This window comes from Canis aureus, chromosome 6 (assembly GCF_053574225.1).
Source record: "Canis aureus isolate CA01 chromosome 6, VMU_Caureus_v.1.0, whole genome shotgun sequence".
In the NCBI taxonomy this organism is placed as follows: domain Eukaryota; kingdom Metazoa; phylum Chordata; class Mammalia; order Carnivora; family Canidae; genus Canis; species Canis aureus.
This window is the reverse complement of record NC_135616.1, coordinates 59,827,890-59,846,978: the sequence shown is the minus strand read 5'-3', so window position 1 is coordinate 59,846,978 and position 19,089 is coordinate 59,827,890. Positions and strand designations below refer to the sequence as shown.

Below are 19,089 nucleotides of genomic sequence, written 5' to 3'. Positions count from 1 at the left end.
ATTACTTGGTAAGCATTCATCTAGTATAAGATACTTTTTATTTTGGGATGGTAACTCATTTTAAAGGTTGGCAAAATTCAACGAAAGAAAGATCTCTGAGGCTTAAAAATAGTAATTAAAAAAATGATAGCCAATGGAGTTTACTGGGATAACAAGTATAGATCTTTAAAAAGCTGGTAGGTAAGGACTGGGTAGTGGTTCTCAGGAGACAAGGAGTAGGGGCCAATGATGATGTTTCTCCCCCTGCCCCCCCCCCACCCGGTTAAGAATAGTCTCTGAACAGAGTAACTGGTAATATCTTAAAATGATTAAAAAAAGAAATTTCAGTATTAGGATAAATTATAAAGGCCAAACACAAAGGAATGTAGGTTTATCCAAAAAAAATTTTTTTTGGCATTTGTAAAAAGTTGTTTGATTCTTAAAGGGTCAAAAAAGAAGGCTAAGAATGATTGCAATGATTTATTTCCTATAAGAGTAACAGCTGAAGCCAAATAACCCCCCTGCTGAACAGCTGAAAGTTTCCAAGTGGACAAATCCCCTTTTGTAATTCCCCCCCCTGCCAACTTCTCAAAAATAAAACAAAAAGTAATAGAAAAATAATCAAATAGGGACTTTTGAAAGTCAAGTTCAGTTGGCAAAAGATGCTCTGACATTTTGATTCTGCCTGGGTTGAGAGGCAAAGCAATCCACGCCTGACAGGAAGGATTTCCAGTGTGGAGAGTGCAGGAGCTGGAATGTGTAGGAGGCCAGTGTATCGGGCCAGGGCTGGGAACTGCTCAGCTAGAGAATGGACCGGGTTTACTTGCCTGTTTGAATAATCTCATCTCCATTTATGACCTGTAATTTAACACAGCGGAGATATCACTTGCAACGGTAACTAGGCAGCTGCTTGCTTCTCATAGGAGGAACCCTTCTCTGTTCTCCATCTGAGTCACATGGAGAGATCCTGGGGGGGGGGGGGTGTTGAAAGTGGCACAGTCCCTGGTTTGATGCTTAAGAATGTTTCCTTAATTCCATCACCAGGATCCCCATGGCTGTGCTACAAGGTTCAAGTCAGGTGGTTCTGCCCTGACCCGTGAAATGTTCATCCTCCTGTAGTGCCAGTTAGAAAGTGGCTGACTGAGGCCAGGCCTCATAGCATAAACTCCAGGAGATCTAGAGGCTGACTTCAGGGACGAGTCTTGCCCATAGGGACATAGGACTGCTGACACAGATGAGAACCAGTTCATTGGGCACCGGACCTTTAGTGCTTTGGGAAATGTTGGACTCAACTCTAATATAAGGAAAGCAACTGTATTTGTTTCAGAAATATTTTCCACTACCAGTGGCACCAAGGAAGATGCCAGAGACCTAAAAGTATGGGCTATCTCACTGAGAAGCTTTCACCCCAAACTTATGCACATTCTATTAAATGATGCCAGAAGGGCTGCTCTGCTCCATCAGACACTTATGATGTAAGATTTATCCCTACAAAGGAAAGGACCTGATATAAAAAGTCATTCATTACAAAGGATGCCCAAAGATGTTCAAAGTCTTTTGCTATAATAAGATTTTAATGTATCAGTAAGACAATAGCTGGAATTGGAGGTTTTAATCTTTTTTTAAAAATTAGCTTTCGTGTTTATGATTTGTGCTATACACATGGTACACTGGGTTTCAAAATATGATCTAGTGGATTCTCCAAGTATTCTCAGGGACCCATGGTGGGCCTCTGGTAGAAAGCATGCAGTATAGTAATGCTTGTTTGAAAAGGTAATTTACTACAGTTGGCTAGCTTCAGTGTGATTTCATCCATGAGCTGACAGTGGTCCTTGCTGGTAATGGTCAGTATGAGCAGCTGGAAAGTGATCTATGGAAGGCTCTTCTGTTTTGACCAACATAGTCCACGGAATCCAAGCATTTGAAAACCACTGTCTTGAGGTATGGACCCAAAATGTCTAGTTTAGCCAGACCACCAGCTGACACTGACTAATGATCTGAGGATCACATTTCACCCATCCCTGAGCAGCGACAGCCTCCTGGTTAAATGAGAGAAGGTCCTCACTTTCCAGAGCTTTTGAGGCCTGATAGATCCTATTTCCTTCCTTGTTTTCACCAGCCATGCCTGACTCCTGCTTCACACACGGTTGTCTTGCCCTCAATGTCAAGACAGGGAGTGGGAGTGGGTAGAAATCGTCAGAAGCTAATGAGGCTGTCTTGACAAGCAACTGAGAAAAGGGAAATGCTCTATGCACAGATCCACAATTGTGACACACTCAAGCTTCCTCTACTTAAGATTGACACAGTTTTAGACCAGCTGGAATTATAAAAATGGTCTGCTTTATCTCATCAGAACCAAAATCTCTCCCAGTGTGGTTATTAATAGAACTCTTCCTGCATTATTTTGTCACACTGAAAATCCACGAAGTGGAAACTTATTAACAGTGGTTTTCCTGACTAAATTGCTTTCTGTATCCAGGCTATATCTCCAAAGGCTCTGGGGTGAATTTTTACAGTATGTACGGCAAGACAGCCTTATCTCCACTACCCCTTCTTCACCCACCCTGGGGACACCTAGAAAGGTTTAAAAAAAGGACCAAGTCAGATAATTACAGCAGACCTTTCTTCTGATTCTTATGAGGTCCAAATATCCAGAAACTACAGAGTCGAAAATATTCCAGAAGCGACGCTGATGAGAGCGTCACAGCTCACACTGGCTTCCACGCTGGGTGTGTCTGTGGAGCACGGGGCCCAGGAAGCCTCCTTCCACCGCTCTGCTTTCAGCCTCACTCCCAACTCCCCTGAAAAATAAACCCCATCCCACATTAACCCTGTCAGGAAACTAGACAGGGGGTGTTAAGTGCATGCTTAAGAATCCTGGGAGCTCCGACATAGACGGTCCCCTGGCTGATATGCAGAGAGGAGAGTAGAACATAAAGTTCTTGCTCCCAGTTTTATTTCATAGCTTAGGAATATGATAAGGTCTTTAAAGATGAGAAATGTAAACCCGTATGGGCTGGTTGTCTTCAGGAAGGGGATATATTTGGTGACTAGACCAGCCACTCTATCAAAACTGCACCTGCCTTTTGTTATTTGTTTTGTTCTAAAAAATACAACCATATTTTGCAATGATAAAATGAAACCCAAATTGGCGATGTCTCCTGCTTCCTGGATTTTGCTCTGATCGCTGATGTGCCCCTGTGAGGTGCTCTTGGCAGGCACCCCACCATTAGTGTCAGAGGTATAAGCTATAAGCTATGGTGAGCAGGGGCCCAGGTTCTGATTTCATCAGGGCTAAGAGGCTCTCTAAGCACAGTGCCAATAAAGAAGGGCAGCCACGCAAATCCCAGGTATCACCATCAAACCCTGAACCAAAAGATCAGCAAGGAAAGTACCTTCCACAACCCTGTTTTTCCCTAGTATGTGGGGCTAGAGGTCGACGGCACAGTGAACGTGACTAACAAGACCGTGAACATCACAGCCAAGCAATGGTCAGTGGAGGTCACAAGCCAGACACATGCGGTGTACTTTTCACAGGTACCTAGAGAATGCCCTCCTTTCCGTAAGGAAAGAAGGAAACCCCATCATGCACTAGGTTGAGATTTGTCAAGCAACTGCACTGAGCACGCTAGTACTTTGCTGGGTTAACAGACTTGTCACCAGTAAAAGAAAGGAAAATTAATACAGGTCACATAGAAACTCTTTTAATCTTCAAAAGGTAATGCTGCGAACTTTCCAATGACCCATTTTGCAGTACATGCCTTGGCATTTCCAAAGGTCAGAAGTCAGGAAATTGAACAGTTATTATGAACAAGTGCTTTCTACCAGATTCAAGGCCTGCTCACCTGTGCATCGATTATTTTTTGCTTTGCATCAATAACTGCTTGCATCTCAGCATGATCCTTCTTCAGTTCCTCTTCCACAGCCATCAGCCTAGAACGTGGCAGCAAGGAGACAGTGAGGATGTCAAAAAGAGGCCAGCTGATGTAGGGGACAAGAAACCCAACTTGGCAGAGTCCACATTTCCATTCCTTCCCAACGAGAGGTCCATAATCACGGTTGCTTTCTTCTTTCCCACCTTGGAAGGAGACATCCAAGGCTGACCTCTCTGCCTGAGACCAGATCCCATGCATTTTTATCTCCTCTGGGACAGAATCCCCATAGTCATTTCCTCCCTTCTCCTCTGTCAGATTCTAACCCCGGCCCAGCTTATTTCATTGTAAACTACCAAGCCAACTAGAAGGAAACAAATAACTCTCTCTTAATCTCAAGTTCCCTGGGACACCTGGGTGGCTAGTGGTTGAGCGCCTGCCTTTGGCCCAGGTCATCCTGGGATTGAGTCCTGCATTGGGCTCCCTGCATGGAGCTTGCTTCTCCCTCTGCCTGTGTCTCTGCCTCTGTCTTTCCATGTCTCTCATGAATAAATAAACTCTTAAAAAAAAAATCTCAAGTTCCCTTGTGACAGCTGTCCCTTCTCTCCCTGCACAGCTGAGTTTCTCAGAATGTGCTACACTTAGTAGGCCTGCTTTCTTTCTCAGGCACTGTTCACATCTTAACCCACCGACACTGAACTCCATGAAATGGCTCGAAGACTGCTAACTCTCTCCATATTTCTGAAACAACAAACCTTTTCTGTCTTTATTTTGCTTGACCTCTCTGTATAGCATTTGACAATAGTGAAGCACAGTGGTTATGAGCATGGGCTCTGGAGCCTGAATGCCTGCCTTCAAGCCCTGGTTGCTCCACTAAGTGACCTTGGGCAGGTGACTTCATGGCTTTGGAACCTGTTTCTTTATTTGTAAAATGAAAAATGAAAATAATTCCTGCCTCCAAGGTTGGCATAAAGCATTTTTATTTAGATCAAACCAATTATTATTTGTAAAGTGCCTGGCCTACAGTTAAGTGTTATGCAAGTGTTTGGTATAACTGACCCCTCCCTTAATCTCCCTTGACATCCTTGGCACTCTCTCTCTGGCCCTAAAGATATCCGTTGATAATGTCCTTCCATGTCTCTAGACTCATGAGAAATAAACTGACTCTTGGACATTGAATACTAAGACCTATCAAGTGATTTGCAACATTTTTACTTTTTCAAATTATTATGATGAAAGAGAAAAAGGCTACACCTCCATCTTCAAGGAAGGGTATGAAGGTGTCACATTTAGAAAATTTTAAGAGATACAGTCATTCACCATATCCACACGAAGTACCACAGAGCTAATGTAGAACTGAAGTGGCTTTTGCTGCCACTACTTCAGGATTCTTTAGATCATCTTTCGATCCCTTTGTGTCCTAACTGGCCCCCATCCACCACAGGTGATGGTCTGACCTGCTGATGATGCTTTTCATCTGGCTGTCCTTCTCCTCCTGCTGCCTGCGCAGGCGCTCCTCGCTGTCCTCCAGCCTGGCCTTGTATTCCAGCAGCAGCTTCTGCATCTGCTGCTCCTGCACCAGCAAGCGGCGCTCATATTCCTCAAGGCGCCGGCTGGACACTCTCAGGCGCTCCTTCAGTTTAGTAATTTCCTGCTCATACTAGAGCAGAAGAGAGGCATCAAAGACAAGAAGGGAAAAACTGGAGTTACATTGGTTTTGGAAATCAATGTGGTCGGATGCTGTCTGGGCTGCTGTTCTATGTGCTGCTAATATTCTTAAAAATGATCGAAAGGCATGAATGGTAAAGGAGTTCTGTCCTCCCTCCCCCTAAAATCACATTTTAAATCTGAACTTGGCATTTCGAATCTATATTATTTATGTGTACCTCTTTCCACATTAAACTACCAGTTGCTGTAAGCCACAATCTGTATCAAATTGGGGCAAGAAAAAAAAAAGATCAAGTACTTAGGAACCTGACAAATAACTTAAGCCAGTTGTCTACCAGAGATTTCTGTATCATCACCTGTACTGTAGGACGTCTGACATCAGACTGTCATTCCTTCATTCTACTAGAATCAGCCCTTTAGAGAAGAAGCAACATTTCTATAATGTTATGCTATCAGGTAAATAAATAGAATCTGATGGCAAAGTAAGCTATTGCTGCTTTCTCCTCAATTATAAATGTGTAAAACATTCAGGTCACAAGCACTAAGCAAAAGCCCTACATATATTCCAGGGCTGATTAATAACTGTCTCTTGGCCCCTTTTCATGACGTGGTTCATCTGCTTAATCTGGGACTGCTTACTGGAACATGTATGTTTTTCTCACTAAAGTTTTATATAAATATACATAAACCAAAGCTTTCTATAATAAATTCTCACAAAAGCTTTATGTAATTCCAATGGTTACACAGCCCTTTCTTGTCCTAATACTGCAATAGTTGGGGTATGAGTGCCTTGGAATGTCACATTTCTGGTGAGGTGAGGTGAGAAGTATAAGCTTTCTTATAGAGGGTCTACTTAAATTTATTACTAGTTCATGATAAATCTGTATGGTGCTTTGTAAAATGCAACTATTTTCACAGACTATCCCATTTCATTGACAATCAGGCAGTTAGCTTCTGCTTACCCACATCATGATACTAAACTACACTCGTTAAGCCAATAGGTCAAAGATGACAGTTTTCATGACAGTTTAAAAAGGTAGAATGCATCAATAAGCATATTTTAGGATCAAGCTGATAAGTAAGCAGAACTAGTTGTATGGTTGTTAATTAAATGAGAGAATGCCATCCATGATGGCAAAGTTCTTATTTGATAATCCTTTTTCTCCATGTCAACTTTTCTTTAAAACAAAACCGAAATAATAGATAATATCTGTTTACAAATCAATATAGGGCTAGGAGCTCTTTATGTAGAAAAAGCAAGTAAGAGGGAAGGGGGAGTCAAAAATCATTAAATAGGACCTGGGAAGGAAGTCTGGTCCAAGGGTAATTTTGGCCTTGGTTGAAGACTAACAACCAGCTTACAGATACACTAAATATTCCCCTTCAATGACTGGAAATTAATAGCAGAATGTTCTCCAATTTAAGATAACATATAAAAAGAAAATTAACCCTTCCACTCCAGCCTGACCAACATTTTCTATTTTCATACAGAGACACTACTGACTTGAAATATACAGGTGTGTGGATGCTGGATAAAATAAGAGGTGGAGCGGAAACTGGGGAGGGGAAAGACGTCCTATTATTGGCAAGACAGTCTTTCTGGTGGCCTATCACTGTGGGGGCAAAAGTGAACAAAAACAGGCTAGTTCTACCTTCTCAGCATGCTTGGATTCATCTGGATTTTGCTCAGTCTCTTCCACATCCTCTTCATACTGTCCATTGTTCAACACCCAGGCTGCTGTCCTCTCTACTGGGGACATGGTGGCAGAGTCCACAGGTGACTGCACCTAAAACAGAAACATTCATTAGCATTTCCCCAAACAACTCATTCACTAGTTAGGTTTTGCAAAGGGAATTACTCTTGGAGGACAAAACTGTGACCTAATAAATGCTCTCAGTTCTAACTAATATTTTATTAAAGATGGGGTTGGGGGTGGGCAGGAATGAGAATATCTGCTTGTGTAAGAATATACTATTCTGAATAGAAATTCCTATGCATCACATCTAAGAAAAGAAAGCAAAGGCCTTAAAATTGTTCACTAGTCCAGTGGTCCAATCACCAGTGAAATTACAATGATAAGAATGAGAGAAAAGGCGTGACACGATGGTTTACTGCTCAGCTGAGGAAATGGCTGTGTAAGACAGAGATGATCAGGAACCAACAAACTGATTAATGCTAAACAAACTCATGAGGTATCCATTTATTTATCAGAATGCCAAATCCTCAATTTTCACATCAATCATTTAGACAAAGAGAAAAAAGAGAAGTGCTGACTTCTTGATGGATTAAGGCCACTCTGAAATCTCTATTTTAGACCAGTTTCTTCATGAATATAGGATCAAAACAATAGATATTGCATTAGTTTAAGGGATATTTTGATCCAGTTAGAATAGTCAGATAAGTTACCGTTTTCCAATACTGATATACTGAGTGGTAAGAATATTTTAAGTAGCAACCCTGGGATGCCTGGGTGGCTCAGTTGGTTGAGCAACTGCCTTTGACTCAGGTCATGATCTCAAGTTCTGGGATGGAGCCCTGAGTCGGGCTTCCTGCTCAGTGGGGAGTCTGCTTCTCCCTCTCCTGTGACCCATCTCCCAGCTCATGCTAATAAATACTTTAAAAAAAAAAAAAAAAAAGTAGCAACGATGCCACTTAAACTGTCCCTAATCTCTTCAATACTCTTTTCTTAAACTACCAATTAGGGATATCACTACCATCACTGGTAACACTTATCCTGATATCTCATAGAGTTTTAGGGACTGAGTTGAGATAATGTAGGTTAAAGTTCTTTGGAAAGTACAGAGCTTGGATGTTATCATATTTATGTCTAGAAAACTGGTACTGGATATTATAATTTATATTAAGCTATGAACATTAATGCTTTCTCTAAAAACAATGCTAGAAATATAAAACAAATTATTTTTCTCTTGTGTGCTTGAGAGAGAGAATGAAAGAGGTTGGGAGGGAGAGAGAGAGAGAGAAGGTAGGAGAGATCATAGCATTGTATGTGAGGTAACCTTCTTAGAATTAAAATAGATTTCTATTTTGAGGACCAATACTGTGTAATCTCATAATTGGAGGGAATTTTCTCTTCCATGCAGAGCTATCTACCTTAAGATTACTTTATGTCATTCTGGAATAGGATCCAGTTAAACTCTAAATAGACAGCTATTTTAGAAGAAGGGATTTTTTTTGATGACTTTGCGATTTAAAAAGACAAGATGAAAAATATTGGCTGCAGACACTAAAAGGTTATCAAAGATAGGTTGAGAGAAACTCTACAAAACACACGTATACAAGTCATAGAATGGTGTTTCTTAAGGTTGTGAAGCAGAACCTGGTTTGGCTGATTTGCTAACAGATTACAGATAGCAATAAATGGCATCACACCTGAAGCACACATAAGCAATTATTAATGGATGTCTAGAAGTTCCTCTTTTAAAGTCATTTCCTCCACTGTGTCAAGACATAAACATGTCTTAAATTTCAAGATCTTTAGTTCTTAAAAGTCTATCTCCATCTCCACTCTGGTATCTAGGTGTGTTGTATACTTCATTCATTTGTGTACCATTTTATTATTTCTTTAATAACCATATTATCACTGATTATTTATTATCTCTTTAAAACAACTTTTTCCAGTTAGCTGAGTCCTTATGCTAAGCAATAACATCAGTAAAATCATGAGTTTGAGGTTATATATATTATATATTTATACATATTTTAATATTAATGGTTATATATTTTCTATTATGTGTTAAAATAATTATATGATTAATTAAATGAACATCTTGTATACTTAAATAATTTTGAGAATCAAACTTTGGAAATACTGGCCTACAGGATACAGTATCAATTATAAATGGAAGGTAGTAATTACCCACATCGGAAGTTATTATGAGAAACAAATGAGTCAGCTTGTAAAAGCATTTGTAAACAGCAAGGTACTTTATACACACACACACACACACACACACACACACGTTCTCCCCCTACTGGATTTTAAAAGCAGAGAGCAAAAAACTGCTTCAGCATTGGCAGAGAAAAACAGTTTCACAAGAGGTTTAGGTTTTTATTTGATGTACATCTGAAAGAGAAAAGAATGTGGTTTTGAGTTTTAAAAAATTAATAAAAGGCCAATATTTAAAGGAGACCAATGCTTTTTAAATTTTATAATCTTATCACTTTAGCACATAGGGCACAAAAAAACTGCTTTTCTGTGAAACCAGGATTTTCTATTCAATAGTGGGTTGAGATAAAGCAGGTACTAAAACTGATAACTTTTACTGTTTGGAATTTATTATTTCAAGGCAGCTAATTCAATAGCTTTCTTCTTTATGCAGTGTTTCTTAAAGGTGTGAAGCAGAACCTGGTTTGGCTGATTTGCTAGTAGATTACAGATATCAGTAAGTGGCAACACGCCTGAAGCACACATAAGCAATTATTAATGGATGTCTAGAAGCTCCTCTGATATGTTGCTTCAATGAACTTTCTTTCCCTATGATCTGTCATGGGGTAGCTATTTGAGTGCCTATAAATGCACTGTACACTATGGTTGCTCCTGAGAACACATGGAGGAGAGATCTTAGCCCTCAGAAACATATTAAGAGAACAATGTCGACTACAACAAGCACAATCTAGGCTTTGACTGCTAAGTGAAAAGCTGTAAAACCCAGAGCTGGGTCATTCCACTGGTGATGGTGGTGGGTACCATATCCTCAGAATGGTGAACAATGTCTAACGAATTAGAAGGGACTGTACGATAGAATTGGGCATTCAGGTCTACTCTTATTTTACTGGTTGAATCTGATTTTCAACCACTTCCTAATATATCTGAGCACTCTGCATGGCATATAGTAGGTGGTCAACAGCTGTTGAAAAAATACTAACTTTTCCTTGTATTCATGGTAAAACCTTTACAAAAGTATAAAGAACAGAAAAATAACATTGAGCAAATAAAAAATTATCAAAATAGAGGCGATTTTTTGGGTTTCTTTATTTTATAAACTATATATTGTCCCTTACATTTTTTTCTATTGGTCTCATGTGTGCTGGTCTTACTTCCCAACTAGATCGTCAATCCTTGATGCATGGCATCATATCATACAGTCTATTTTTATTTTTAAAGATTTTATTTACTTATTCATGAGAGACACACAGAGAGAGGCACAGACATAGGCAGAAGAAGAAGCAGACTCCATGCAAGGAGCCCAATGTGGGACTCATCCTGGGACTCGATCCCAGGACTCCAAGATCACACCCTGGGCTGAAGGCAGGCACTAAACCGCTGAGCCACCCAGGCGTCTCGATACAGTCTATTTTTGAATGGTAGTGACAATGTAATTGCACAACAGATGCTCAATAAAATATTATTCATTTATTAATACTCTGGTTCTCTTTAGAATTCAGTACTAGAGTATAATGCATTACTATGAGAAAGACATACGTTTTTTCTCTAATCTTTTGGAAGTACATCAAAGGCTTTTCTTCAATGATTATTCCATCTCCCTTACAAGCTGGCAAAAACAGCAAAATTTATTATCTCTGGTTTTTACTATTATTAGTTATTTAGGCATTATTATAAACAGCAAAATTTATTATCTCTAGTGTACAAAGAGATTGGGAAAAGAGGTTGGTAAGTGCTTCAAATTCCACTTTGCTTAGCTACAGCCTTAGGAATAAATACAGCCTATTTGGATCCACTGGCTTTCAAAGGTGGATCATTAAAGAAAAGGAAAGATGAAAAAGACAAAAAGAAAAGCAGTAGGAATTCCTACCAGGAATGTCTCTCTTTGAGATAAAGGTGTGTAGGGTTTCTCTGGGAAAAATACTAATGCTTTAGGGTGAAAGGGCCAGAGACAGCAGTTTGTCTGATCCTGTAATCCACTCATAGCCTGGCTACACTGAGGACAATGGAGAAGCAGCCAGCTTCCTCTTCCTCGCTAGGCTTTACTAGACATAAATAAAGCTTGTTGCTTTCAGCTTTTCCAAAGTCTAAGACAGTCCGGTTCTCATCACAAAGAGCACTTCTGCTGTCAACACCAAAGAAAGGGCTGGCTAAAGCAGTCAACTCTGAGGGTTCCTGAAGAGCTTAGGTAGGAGAGAGTTCAACACATCTACATGTGAAAATAGCAGTATCCTTCCAACGGGTCTGCCAAAATTGAATTTATTTTAAAAGCCTCTTCAAGTTTGAATTTTTAAGGTTACATAACATGCTCTATCTGAACACATACAGCTTAAGTACTATTACACACAAACAGTACATGCTGCACAAAAACCAAAATGGAGAGGAAAATGAGGGGGGAAAAATCCAAAAAGAGGCTGAAAGGGTAAAAGAATTTGAAGGCAGTTTCCTGAAAGCAAAAACAAAAACATAAACAAAAAACAAACTCTCTTCTCTCTAGATTGTTTCGCTAGGATTTTATTTCCTTCCTACTCAGTACGTATACATATACGAAGACTGAAGCCAGTAATGCTGCCAACAACGGGCACTCCTTTGTGCTGAGATACAGATGGAATTTGCAATAGGACAAAGCCACTGATAATTACAGACGCCTACAGAACAATCCCCACAAAGAAATCCTCTAGTTTTGGGGACAGAAGAATTCCCCAACACAATTTGCAATTACAATATGTAAAGGAATTTGCCAAAAATGTGCTGATTATGTAGAAATTCAGAGGCTTCATGGGAGAGGAGAAAAGCAAGAAACCAAAAGATAAGGAATAAAAAATAACAACATAAGTTTAAAAGAATAAGCCATCTGCATAGAAAAAGCCAATGTAGAAAAACCAGAAACTTGAGCAATAAAAATACATGATTTATGCTTTAACTGATATGATGGTGGCACTACCAGCAAAGGTAGGAACAAAGATGAATATTTAAAGCTGCACTAGGCCATCTCACTGTGTTTGTCCTCAATTCGTGCCAATGTAATATAGATGGACTCAATTCATTGATGGTGTGGCACAAAACATTTTTAAACTGGTTGTTTGGAGACTGTATGTATTTCTTCCCTCCTGTCTATCAAGACAGTCTTCTATTCACCCATAGAAATATGTACTGCTTGTGTGATGGGTGCTATATTTTCCTACCTAAATGTTATAAATGACAGTTGGTTCCAGATGATCACGCAGAAGGCTATGTAATTTATAATACTTATAAGCCATCAATTTGAGTCACAGGCCCTGGGAACTGAGAACTTCATGACACAGGGGAATGGGTTACCATTCCTCTTTTCTGTCCAAGGCTGGGCCCCAGTCAGCTTCTGAAGAGTAGGACGGAGTGCCCTTTCTACTATCCTGTCCATCTATGCCAATCTGATATTCTTCTCTACTCCCTGTCCCATCTTCATGGACCCCAGGCTACACTTAGCCCCCCTTAGCCCCCCAAGTGGATTTCTGCCTCCACACAGCACTCCATCTCCAAAATTACTTATCTTTCTTTTCTCCTCCCAATAAACACTTCAATTCTCTGAAAGTAGTTGATCTCAATTGGAAGCTAGCATAAAAGCAACGTGTGAAAATGATCACAATAAAGTGTGAATGACTGAATGATCATCTTCTGACACATGAATTAAATGTATATATATATGACATAAAATGACACACATATGAAAGATTTCATTATATGTAATCTTGCCTTTCCTTATTAAATCAAATGAATTGGGGGAGTGCCTGGGTAGCTCCATGGGTTAAGCAGCGACTCTTGGTTTCAGCTCAGGTTATGGTCTCAGCATCCTGGGATTGAGCCCTTTGTTGAGCTCCATCCTCAGCAGAGAGTCTGCTCAAGGACTTGCCCTCTCCCTCTGCCCTTCTCCCACTCACACTCACATCCCATCTCCCTCTCTCATTCTAACAAACAAATAAATCTTTAAAAAAAAAATAAAATGAATTGGGGATATTTGGGAAAATATAAATAAAATGAAAATGAAAAATTTAAGACTGAAGGAATTTCTCTGGAAAGAACGACCAAGTAGAGGAGGTTCTGCCCAGGAAGTGGGCTGTGGGAAAGGGTCTAAGTTAGTCGAGCTTTTCATCTCTTCCTCTACCTCCACATCCCAGGATTCTGTCAGTGTCCTAATTTTTTTTTTTTTTTTAAACAGTAACTATTAGATATGGGGCAAGGCCTCTGATCACAGCAGAGCGGAGGCAGAAGCAGCCAAATCAGTAAATGCCTACCTATAAGAAGCAAATATATTAAAAAGATGCACTGGGGTTTTATTGTAGTCTTCTCTGACTAGTGGTTTTGCTGACAAAAGGATCTGTCATAGAACTCTTTCAATCACAAAGCTCCCTAGTATGATTAGGTTTCAAGAAAAGGTCAGCAAACACAAAGGAGAAAAATCATTAGTTGAAAGATATTAAATGTATACATATACATATACATGTATTCCTCAGGTTATTAGATTGTTTCAAAAAGTAAAATAGGTATTGGTGCCTCAAAATGTAGTATGTAGGGAAGAAAATGATTAAATCCTTGGGAAAACTTTTGTCATGAAGAAAAATCTGGAAATCTTAAGACTGGTTGTGACCCTGGCTGGGCTTACCCATGCAAATAGAAATATAAGGGATTTGTAAATGAGAATATTTGTCAACGACCTGTGTTTCTATCTTTTTACCTGTCTCCTTCACTTTGCCTTTATAGGTGCTCAGGTGCTATTTTTCTAGCCATTTCCAGGAAAAGGCACATGAGACTTGTTATTTCCAGAAGGAGGTGGGGGATGAAGTAGAGAGCAGTTACATTAAGCCCTTGGCTCAGAATGAGAAAGCTTATTCTGGAAATGTTAAGGTAAAAAAAATTAAGGCAGATTAATGTCCAGATTCCCTAAATACATTCTAGTTGATCTGGCCTACAGGTTTCATAATTATTATTCATGTGTTCTAATTATTCATTCAACACTGATCTGTTCTTAGCGCAAAGCGAGGTGGCAGCTCAGCTGCTTGAAGAGAAGGAAAAGCCTTCGGCCTGGTTGTTAGTCTCCTGAGGGTAATGAGTCAAGCTTCTTTCTTTCTTCTGCCTCCCCTAGCCAGAAGCCTCCCAAACATTTCATTTCTTCTTCCCATTTAAAATAAAATATTTTTCTGTAGGAACCTTGCTAGCAATTGGATTTCCTAATATATATATTTTTATATATAAAGAAGCAGGGACACAGGTGGATCAATGGAGGCCAGACCCCTCCCGCCCCTGCCCCCATCCCTACCTGCTGTGTCTGTTGTCTCTGGATCGCTCTCACTTTGGGAACGGGGCTCTCTCTGGAGGAAGAGGACTGCTGCCGGGACCGGCTCCCATTCTGCACAGGTTCAGCCACCAGGGCCGCAGAGGCTACCGACATGCTCCCCGTGCTACGTAAGGAAGCACTGTGTGGCAAGGACGGCGGGGCTTTGGCTCGGGCACCTAACCCAGCCTGGTCCATTTTCCGGATCTGGGCCTGCCCGGTACTATTCTGCCGTGGCAGAGCAAGAGGTATGTGTCTGTCCGGTACAGTGTGCCGCCTGGAGAAATCCTCGCTCTGCGTGCTACGTTTAGTGAAATCTTCCATGCTGCTATTGCTGGGCCCACTGAGTTTGAAATCTTCACTGTTACTTTGGCTTCTGGAACTGGCAGTGCTTAGATTCTCCAAACTAGAATCCACAGAGGCCTTTGGCATTGCTGGGATTGGGTTATTGAGGTGATAGACAGGGTTCTGGAATGACAGGGGCTGGAGGCTGCCTGGCTGGTTCAAGGCTGGGTGCAAGGGCCTTCGCACTTGGGGTGCACTCTGGGGAGTGCTCTGGGTTTCCCGCAGTTGTTTGATACTGGCCACCTGGGTTATGGAAAGCTGGCTTCCAGTTAAGCGCATAGGCACATCGAGCATGATAGATGCATGCTCTACTTGAGCAGCGTGAGTGTCTTGAAGGTCCATGAGGGAGATGCTCCGACCGTTAGGAAGGCTACTTTCCTTTTCATCCTTTTCAGAATAGGTCATGCTCTGGGAGGAGGCCTGCTGAACCAGCAATAACGTTTTCCCTCTGAAATAGCCATCTGTGTTGTCCTGGCTTGGAGATTTTAGTTTATGCAAATCACTGTGGAAAAAGAGGACCCTTAATTACTCTTGAGATAAATTCAAAATAGTTAGGATTTCTCAACCCAGGGATATCAACATTTCTGAAGGCTCAGAGGCCCAATGTAGATACTTATGTCGGTTTCTAAACTCAAATTTCATCATTACAATTCCTAAAAATACAACATTTTTAGTTTCTCTCCAAAGGTGGGGAATAACACTGTATACCCCTCCATCATTGTCTTTGATTTTTACTAGAATTCCAATCATTTCCTAGCTAGGTCCTAAACCCTTCTGAGGTATTCCAACTCACTGTTAATTGGTTCTGTCTAAACCTTCAAGAGGAGGGAACAGTGCCACATGTTCAACCAAACGGTCCTTGTTAAAGGCCCAAGTCTTGCCAATCCAAAAAAGAGAGTCAGTCTAGGCATCAACATTGTATCGACCTATCCAGCTGACATAGCCAGCTATAAAATGATGTTAACTGAGGTTCTCCAGAATTTTGAGTTCTACAATAAATGAAAATATAAATATCATAGAGCCCTTAATCTTCCCTTAAGCTGGACCTAGGTTTTATTTTTTTTTAATGTTTATTATAATTCTACAATAACATTCTAGAAAATCAGTATCCTAGATCTTGTGTTCTATTATGACAAACAATTGGATTTATCTCCGGTCAGATGATTCTTTCCAATTGATCATGACTTTTAGGTTATAAATTCAACAAATGACTTAAATAGATTTCTGCCAAATCTCTAAGCATTCTCTCTATGAGATGCTAGTTTCGATTCTCTCTTACATACCTGTCAGTGGGGTCTTCAAATATTTTCTGCAGCCCAGAGGAGAGGCTTCCACTGACATTTGGACTGGAGTTATGCTCAGTGAAGCGTCTCAGTTGCTGTTGTATTGGTGTAGGATTAGTTAGAGACTTGGTAATATCAGCAAGAACTCGAGGGAGCGGTCCCAATTTTGCCACGGTCGCCTGTAGGAAGGAATTTTCACCCTAATTGGATAATAAGCATTGCGACATCCACCAACGATTGTTTTTGGGAAAACGATGCCCATTGATGGAGGGGTGTAGGTTGGAGGGAAGGGTAGGTGTTTGCATATGGGAGTGGCAGGTTCATAATGCATTGTTATGGAGCAGCAGAACCATGGCGTCGAGATGAATGGAGGAGGCGAAACAAGGTGCAGCAGACATTGAGGAAAGAAAGGAAATAGAAATTAGGATTATGCAAATAAAAATTAAAAGACATGCTCAAAACAACCAAACTATTGCCATTCCAACTAAAATAGGCATGCAAAGCAAACTAAATCTTTGGGAGGCTAGTAGATCAAGGGAAGGGAGGGTAGGGGAAGAACCAAACACCTTCTAACCAAAGGACTTCAAGACCAGAGGATTGGCTAGTGTGATGAAACTTCCAAAGAAAAGGCATCGTGTGAGAAAAGAAATGCATGCCAACATACAAGAAGGTGTTGCATTCAGGGGTCCGGAGCACTGCAGGGCACACAGGTGATATTGCCATCCACTATCCCATTTACTTTTGGGAACTCTGACCTACTGTCAACTGGGTTTGCATTAGTAAGACAATCTTGTTTTAAGCAGCAAAATCAGGTAAACTCTCAACGAGATGTGTCTAAGGTTTACTCCTGGTTCCCAGGACCAAACACAGATTTACAAGGAGAAGGCATGTTTACATAGCAATGCCTGTTAAAAAGATTTTGACCCTAAATCAACCAGGCCTATTTTATAAGATTTCCATATCTGCATCCCATTGATGCGGTTACTCGACGGTCACTTTTTAGTATTGGCTTTATCCATCTCAATCATTTTTTTCTTTGGGGAATTCTTATTTTCATGGAGTCTTATGGGACCCCTTAACTCTAGGGCAGTTTTACACAGCTGCGTCTGGGTCCCCTGTGTCTTCTCCACAACCGAGACTATTCAACTCTGCTCAGACGGGTAGAGTAGTTGCGCTAATGCTACCCAAAGAAGAGCCTTTACTTGCTCAACTTTCTTGAACCCTGATTCACATTCAAGGAATGTATGCTCAGCATAGCTCCAACTCCAAATCTAGCTAGCAATGCTACAAGTGAAGAAGGGGTCCTCAAGAGCACAAAACAGTTTATTATTTTACAAGTGGTAGGACACCCTACCACTTATATTGCCTCAGGAAAGTGGTCTTTATTAATAGGTTTTACTATCCCCATTTTATTGGTACAACATTGTTAAGGATAATAGGAAAATGGAGGGAAACAAATACATTCTAATCACAAAAAAAACCTTTGTCTTTTGAAGTTATTCTAACATACCACCACATCTATTTATGAAGTACCTGTAGCAAACAAAAATATCAATAAATAATTATTGTGGTAAACCTAGCTAAAGTCTAAGACTTTACAACTCTATTTCTCTTTGAAAAATTCCAGAGGGAAGAAAATGATTGGCATGGTATATAGTTAGTTATTAATATAGTATATAATTTTTAGCTTATACTCAGAAAATAAATGATTAAAAGTATTTTCCGCTTTTAAAATTCACAACTGTAGAGAAAGAAAACATCAGAATTTTCAGGTCCCGTGTAACTCAGTAGTACTAATAGTTATATTGAACTCTCCGACTTATATAACAAAAAAAGTCTCAGGAGTAAAACAAATTAAACATGATAGTCTCAGCATTTTTCTAAGTTCACACTTTTGTTAGAATTATTAGATGAGGTTTCATCATCTCATCCTGCTATACATGAATAAATCTGCGTTTAGCAATGTTTGATGTTAGTTTCTAGGCAAGTTTTTAGACATGTTTTATACAATGTCCTATATAACGTTCTAAACATATGATTATTTATAGAAATATATATGCCATTAATTCAGTGAATTACTTAAAAATATAGGTTAATAACTTCATGGCTTTCTAGAATTTCTTGGTTTGTAGGGAAACCATATTTTACTCAGAATTGGTAACTATTTACTCCCAGGCTTCTAGCACAAAAGGTTGCTTTTGATCAGCAGAAAGCATGAATGCTGTCACTCTGTGGATACTCTTCAGAATTCAGGTATATTAAGGTTCTCTAACTCCCAATCTCCCATTATGCTTCCAGCCTACTTTACCTTATCAAGCTGGGAAACTACTTCCCATAGTAAGGAATGCAAGACTGAAAGCTCTCGGCCCAGATCAATGTAACCATCAAAGCCTGGGGTGTTTGAGATGGTGTCCGGATTAGAGATTTCCAAAAGAAAGCGCTTCATTCCACCCCATTCATGTTCTAAAAAATCATTCATGAATGCCATATATTCTTCTTTGTTACCAAACCTGAAACAAAGGGAGAGAAAATGGGAAAGGACATATTCAGGAAAAGAGATGTTTGAGTTGACTTTACAATGAGCTTTAAATTTTTTATTTTTATGTTAGGGAGGTAAGTGACTAATTTATAATCTCTTAAGTGATAAAGACTAAAACATACTTTCTTAATACTGATGTAAAACTCAAACACTCTGCATAGCTTTCTATTCTCTGTGGGCTATAGCTAAA

The 19,089-nt window shown here is 40.0% G+C and overlaps 1 protein-coding gene across 14 annotated transcripts in view; it reads right to left on the bottom strand.

Moving 5' to 3' along the window:
• The window catches only part of RASAL2 (RAS protein activator like 2), a 347,106-nt gene that overhangs the window by 7,355 nt on the left and 320,662 nt on the right, over positions 1–19,089 (bottom strand). For 7 of the 14 annotated variants that reach the window (XM_077901811.1, XM_077901816.1, XM_077901805.1 and 4 more), the window contains 7 exons: positions 18,669–18,870; positions 16,361–16,560; positions 14,718–15,579; positions 7,172–7,306; positions 5,309–5,511; positions 3,825–3,912; positions 807–837 (listed from right to left, as the gene is read on the bottom strand). In XM_077901811.1, coding sequence (XP_077757937.1) covers positions 807–837; positions 3,825–3,912; positions 5,309–5,511; positions 7,172–7,306; positions 14,718–15,579; positions 16,361–16,560; positions 18,669–18,870 — 1,721 coding nt within the window. Of the gene's footprint in view, positions 1–806; positions 838–2,598; positions 2,781–3,824; positions 3,913–5,308; positions 5,512–7,171; positions 7,307–14,717; positions 15,580–16,360; positions 16,561–18,668; positions 18,871–19,089 lie in introns of those variants that run through there. The other 7 variants (XM_077901814.1, XM_077901808.1, XM_077901815.1 and 4 more) reach the window with 4 other exon arrangements.